Source organism: Abramis brama (assembly GCF_963993115.1).
Source record: "Abramis brama genome assembly, chromosome: 25".
Taxonomy (NCBI): Eukaryota; Metazoa; Chordata; class Actinopteri; order Cypriniformes; family Leuciscidae; genus Abramis; species Abramis brama.
Window position 1 is genome coordinate 14,190,470 of NC_139987.1, and position 7,165 is coordinate 14,197,634.

Sequence of the window (7,165 nt, forward strand, 5' to 3'; positions counted from 1 at the left end):
TTGCTGGGTCCCAAGTCTGAACAGAGTTCTTTGAATCAGCGGGGGCGGGGGGCGGGGGGATGACTCAGGAATGTGATTGGTTATCCATACAAATATAATCATCCACAGGGATTAGGCTATATAATCCACATATTATGTTTTCATACTTTTTTCATACGATTTCATTTACTTTGAAATCTGAAGTGTGACAAAATGCATTATTCAAACACTGGGATGCTTTCTCATGACACTACAAACTGCTTATATGGTAAAATGCAAGGAAAATTACCCACAAACACTGCAGGTGCAGACTGAAAAAAAAAACACCCACCGGATGAGATATCTGTTTGCATGAAGTGCAAACAGATATGTCCTGAACTTTGGAATGATCATGAAAGTATTTTGACTGCTGAGAAAGATTTCTGCCTGAAGGGAAATAATCAAAGAGAAAATGGTGAAGATTTATCACATTATTTTGATATGCACTTTGCTGCTTGAAACATGGCTAATGTCTGAAGGTATGTTAACATTATTATAATCTTGTTTATATATGTTCCTGAAAATCATATATATATATATGTGTCATATATATATAGTGTGTCTCTGTTGTGTATGTAGCTTCAGTGTTTCTGCCGAGGGAGCTGGCGGGGTCTCTTCTGAAGAGACAAAAACGCTATAACACAGGATTGGAGGAGTTAGTGATGAAGGCTAACTTGGAAAGGGAATGTTTTGAAGAGCGCTGCGATCTAGAGGAGGTCAGAGAGGTCTTTGAAGACCAGGAGCAAACCGTGAGTAGCATAAACACATTTATCTCCTAAGAAAATTTTTTTAGCACTCTCTCTTTATGAGTTTAAAACTTTCCAAACTCTGTTTCAGATGAAATTTTGGAGGAATTATATAGGTGAGTACGAATGTTGATGTATGTGCTATGTAAAATGTTTTTGAATCTTTCTATCCTTTATTTTGTCCATAGTGTGTGTTAATTTTACATTACATTAACATAACAGAATGTATTGATAATATAATGTTCATGGCCTCTCCTCTTTCAGATGGAGACCAGTGTGAGTCGAATCCCTGTCAGAACGGTGGGAAATGTGAGGATGGTATGAGCACATACACCTGCTGGTGTCCAGCACGCTTTAGTGGGAAGAACTGTGAGTTAGGTAAGATCCGTGATGAGCTCTTATACTACAGGGCCGTTGAATGCTTGAATCTGATTGGTTGACGAACGTTCTAAGGTGTGCATTATTTTCAGGGAAACGCACAGCTAAAGTAGTTCCAGGCAGGTCTTGACCGCATTACAGTTCCATATCACTTCGCGTAGTCAACTGTAATAACGGAAAATAGGATACAAATAACAAGAAAAAACATTTAGCCCCATGCGCTTGATCTGCAATTTTCAATGTCTAGCTTCACAATCAATGGAAACATGCAGTTTAATTTTAATAAATAAAGTATATAGTCCTATATAATCAATAGAAAATTAAACTGAATATAGGCTAAATAAATGGATAGTCCTGCAGCACGGATTTTTATTGCAGATAATTTAACAAATAAATAATTATTGATTGGCCTACTTGTTAAAAGGGCTTTGTGTTTCATTTATTTGGCTAGTCTACTGTCATCTGTCAATAATAGAAACAAAAGAATGAACGAATTAATTAAAACGAATTGAATTAATAAATAAATAATAATATTGACGCACATGCTTTTCTGTCTCATTATTGCACATCTCTCTCTAATAACTGCATTAATAACTGCATAAAGCCGGGGACACACTTTAAGGCCGGTTATGAATGTTATTTGATTCTTATGACTGATCATGTCCAAACGCGTGTTCAGCGCATTCAGTCTGTGTTCAAAGTCGGTGTTTAAAATATGCTGCGATGAAAACAGTCAGAGAATGTGTCAGCTAGTCGTGTGTGCCCAGCATTAGTCTGCTATCAGTGGCTCAAACCTCCGTTACTAACTCTAAAATGACGTTTTGGAATTAGCAACGGAGGCATGGGATTAGATGCGTAAGAAATTAGTCCTACATACAAGAGCGTTTTAATGACAAAAACTTTACAAACGTCTTGAAATACATAATCTGAACAATGTTTCGAGGTGTGGTAACTGTAGTATAAGCGGAATAATTGACTTCAGGCCGTTGAATTATTAGAAAAATAATGCACACCCGAGGTGAACGGCCACTCCGCTTCGCGTCGTGACCGCATTACCACCTCGGGTGTGCATTATTTTTCTAATAATTCAACGGCCTGTCGTCAATTATTCCTTACATAATCTATAAGAGTTGACATATCTTATATCTTCTAGTTCAGACAACATAATTTATAAACAAATATGCCAAAATACTTTGTCTTATTTTATAGTTTTAGTTATAGTGTTTATTTTGATTTAAAAAAAAAATATATACATATATATATATATATTATTTATTTTTTTTAATCAAAATAAACACTATAACTAAAACTAGTTATAAAGGTGATAAAAAGGTGTATATTTGTATAACTAAAACTAGTAAAAAACTGATAAAAAGGTGTATATTTGTATACATTTTATGATGTTTTCTTTTAAATATATATCTGCATGCATGTGTGTATATATATATATATATATATATATATATATATATATATATATATTCACTTTGTTTTTTAATATATATATTTTTTTATTATCATATTATATATACACATTTATATGTATATATACAGTATACTGTATGTATTATTCATATATATATATATATATTAAAAAACAAAATAAATGTAATTTATTTTAATAAACAAAATATCTAATTTTATTCATGTTTTTTATATATATTAAAAACATACAGTATGTATGTATATATATATATATATATATACATACATACATACATACATACATACATTATTTTAAAAAATATATATATTAAAAAACAAAGTGAATATATATATATATATATATATATATATATACACACACACACATGCAGATATATATTTAAAAGAACACATCATAAAATGTATACAAATATACACCTTTTTATCTCGTTAGTAGAAATTCTTAACCTGCTATAGTTAATCTTAAGGTCTTCCTCTGCTAAACCTTATGTTGTTTTTCATGGGTTGGTCTGGTGCAGAGATGGCAAAACAGTGTAATGTAAATAATGGAGGCTGCATGCACTTCTGCACTGTGAATAAAATTTATGGACCAGTGTGTGACTGTGCCGAGGGTTACAGATTGGCTCTGGACAGCAGGACATGTGAACCTACAGGTACTGGAATCTATTCCCAATTATTACATGCCATTTATCTGCATTAAGCCACTGTATTGTCACTGGGACATATACTGTATTTCAAGCTCAAAGCTTTACTTATACTGTGCAGTATGACCTTTCATCTAGTGTATTTTGAATACCATTTACATTCAAAGGAATTTGATTGCATGTTTTAGCAGACGCTTGGGTTGGTTTGTTGATTAGAAAGTGGATTAATGCATGTCTGTGCTGAGAAGCAGAAGAGGTGAATGGGGATCCATTATAAAAGTTTGGAGAACTTCATTGTAAAGTCATGATCTTTGTTTTTAAATCTTGTTCTTGATTCATCTACTTGCATTTTTATAGGGCAATACCCATGTGGACGTCTCAGTAGGATTATTGCTGAAACTCTTTACTCAAGATCCCTTATCAGTGCTGAGAATGGAAATGAAAATCAATCCATCAATCACGTCAATACAACCGAACACAATATGACAGAGTCCAGTCCTACAGATGCCCCTGAAGTGAACAGCACTGGCACACTTCAACCTACACAGGACAACAACTCCTCCTGGGCTTTTTTTCCCACTCAACCAACTATCAAAAATGCAACAAACAATGACCATCGCATTGTAGGAGGCAATGAGGCAACACCAGGGGAGATTCCCTGGCAGGTAGTGAAGAGATGAATTGTGTGTGTGTAAATAAAACATTCATGAGATTGCTCCTCGTCTTATGAAGCAGGGCTGGCATAATCATTGGTTTGTGTCGAAAAATCCACAGAACAGAACCTTATATGGAGGAAATAATAATATAAACCTTTTTTCTCTGGCAGGTGGTTTTTTTGGCAAAGGTGAATAAGATTTTATTTTGTGGAGGCTCTCTTCTCAGTGAAGAATGGGTCATTACAGCTGCCCACTGTGTTGAAGGAAAGGTGGGATCATTCTTCATCAGAGTGGGTGAGAGAACTACACTGTCACATAGTTGCCATTGCTATTTGGTTATAGAATTTTTATTTTTTTTAATATGCAGTTGTACATATAAAGCAAGAAAATCATTATTGTTTTTACTACTACTACTACCACTATGTTATCTGTTTATATATTATTTGTTTTATTAACCCATGTATTATTATTAATTTATTATATATATATATATATATATATATATATATATATATATATATATATATATATATATAAATATATATATATATATATATAAAACAATAATTAAATAATTATTTAATTTATTATCATTGCTTTTTATTTAATTTAAGAGACTCTTAACAATCAACAGATGTGATGTCATGCATCTTGTAAATGATTTGCTATATTTCTTTAGGGGAACATGACTTCTCAAAGGAGGAGGGAAAAGAGAGTGACCACGGCATAGCGGAGTACCATATCCATCCACGTTACAACTCTCAACAAAGTCTTTACAATCATGACATCGCCCTGTTAAAGCTCAAGGAACCCGTTAAATTCTCAGACTACGTCCTGCCCATCTGCCTGGGCTCTAGAGACTTCACAGAGAAACTGCCCAAGAACGCGCAAAACTCCCTGGTGAGCGGCTGGGGAAGGCTACAGTTCGGGGGCATCGAATCCAAAACACTTCAGAAAGTAGAGCTCCCCTTCGTGGACCGGACAGAGTGCAAAAGCAGCAGCACTGACGCCATCTCCCACTTCATGTTCTGTGCCGGTTACAGTACGGTACACAAGGATTCCTGTCAGGGAGACAGCGGAGGACCCCATGCCACCCGCTATCAGAACACATGGTTTCTCACGGGCATCGTCAGCTGGGGTGAAGAGTGCGCCAAAAAGGGGAAGTATGGCATCTACACCCGCATCTCAAAATATATGACCTGGATAAGTAACATTACTGGGATCAGAACAGGACAAATTTGAATTAGATGAGGCCATTTTCCAGGTTTGTTTTGAAGAAAAATACACATTGGAATAATTTAGAGCTTACAGTCATTTCTACAGATAATATTTACTAGTCATCAACAAACATACTGTAACAATCAAGAAAATATATAGTTTACCATCCTATACTTTGTGCTTGTACTTCTAGTGAAATTATTTTCATACATGATATACAGTACCACTTTCACTGTACATATTATTCACCTATGGCTGTATGGCTTTAAGACGTGTCCTTTAAACTGAAGTACACATGAAACTCATTCAGACCACATCTGTTTTTCTTCTTCCCCCTTTTAACTTTATGACATGCACGTGTACACTACCTTTCAAAAGTGTGGGGTCGGTAAAATATTTTGATAGATTTCTTAACATTTTTTTGAAAGACATCTTATGCTCACCAAGGCTGTTTTTTATTTGGTCAATACCATACAAATAGTAACATTGTAAAATATTGTTATAATTTAAAACAACTGTTTTAATATATTTTAAAATGTAATTTATTCCTGTGATGGCCAAACTGAATTTACAGCATCATTATTCCAGTCTTCAGATATCCTTCTGAAATTATTCTAATATGCTGATTTGGTGTTCAAGAAACATTACTTATTATTACCAGTATTAAAAACAGTTGTGCTGGTTGCTTAATATCTTAGTGGAATACACTGATATATTGATACATTCTTTGATGAATAGAAAGTTCAAAAAACAACATTTATTTACAATATAAATCATTATCAATGTCCTTACTGCCACTTTTAATCAGTTGAATTGGATGAAGTTAATATTTAAAACCCCAAGCTTTTGAACGGTTGTGTATTTATTCATTGTAGTTTTTAATGAGGCTAACTAATAGATGACATATTGCATATTCACCTCAATTTTTTCTAAGCGGTTAACAAAGTCAAGTGCACATTTTAAATGCAGGAAGGGACAGGGAGAAAGTAAAAAAATAATTAAAAAAATGGAATGGACAAGCTTACAGTGGGCATTTTGATGATATACCACCAAGCACATTTTTTATTTCAATGACAAAAACTCAAATATGGTGAATGTGCTGAAAAATGAATTTAAAACAAAATATTAACAAATGAGTTTCATTTCTACAGTAGTCCCATGTAAAAAAAAAACTAAAAAGATGTGCTAAATAGCCTAGAACAGCTGTTTGTAATCTGACTTAAAGTAAATATGAATATAAACGCAGGATCATCTGAAGATGATCAGCATGTTTTGGAGCATAACAATGAAGCAATAAAGATTGCTGAATAGTGATTTATATGTTTTCACCTCACATACTCTCCAAACTATTTCTTGCACGCTTCTCTGAGATATTTCTGAAATACTGATGCCAAAAGCAAAGTCAGAATAATAAAAAAAGAACCTAATACTCTTTGAAAAAGGAATGTTAGGTTTTGGCACATAGACTAGTTACTGATGTGAGCTTTCATCTTTCATTCACTGTAGCGCTGGTATCTATTCCAGCATTAAATGGCTTTTTTAAAACAAGTGTCCAACCACTGTACCCATCTGAGGAGAGAGATAAAAAGTTTGCTATTCTCACAGGTCAGTGTACACGCCATGCTATAAACCTTCCTGTTTTAAAATACACTTAAATACTGTGCTAACTACACAAATACATGTTTCATATCATGTGTTATGGCACAGTATGGTGATGGTACCTTCCAGGGATGAAGTGGATCAGTGTAAAGTTTGTGCTTCGCAAAGCTCCTTTTATTTCCACACTGTATTGTTATAGGTGGCGTCTCTTTTTGTCTTTAAATCCGAGATAATAATCCACAATCCCCACTGATGGCAGATGGAAACTTTCTCTTGACTAGGCGGCTCTGTTCTCCTGACTTTGTGTTTGTTTGTGTGCGTCGTTTTGGCGTGACTGGGCTCAGTCCTGAATGACAGTAATGGCCTCAGGGTTGTCACATGGTGGGAGCTTTTTGTACATGTGGTTTATGTACTTGGGTGTTGCTGGGCTTCCTGCTGTTTATATCTCCTGCATCTATGA

At 34.4% G+C, this 7,165-nt stretch overlaps 1 protein-coding gene across 1 annotated transcript; it reads left to right on the forward strand.

Annotated features, from left to right (window-relative positions):
- Positions 1–122: 122 nt before the first annotated feature.
- On the forward strand, positions 123–6,420 carry f9b (coagulation factor IXb). Its single transcript, XM_084104072.1, has 8 exons — positions 123–497; positions 598–767; positions 856–880; positions 1,029–1,142; positions 3,107–3,241; positions 3,590–3,897; positions 4,059–4,182; positions 4,568–6,420. The coding sequence occupies exons 1-8, from the start codon at positions 431–433 to the stop codon at positions 5,128–5,130; spliced, it is 1,506 nt and encodes a 501-aa protein (XP_083960198.1). The 5' UTR covers positions 123–430; the 3' UTR covers positions 5,131–6,420.
- Positions 6,421–7,165: the final 745 nt, after the last annotated feature.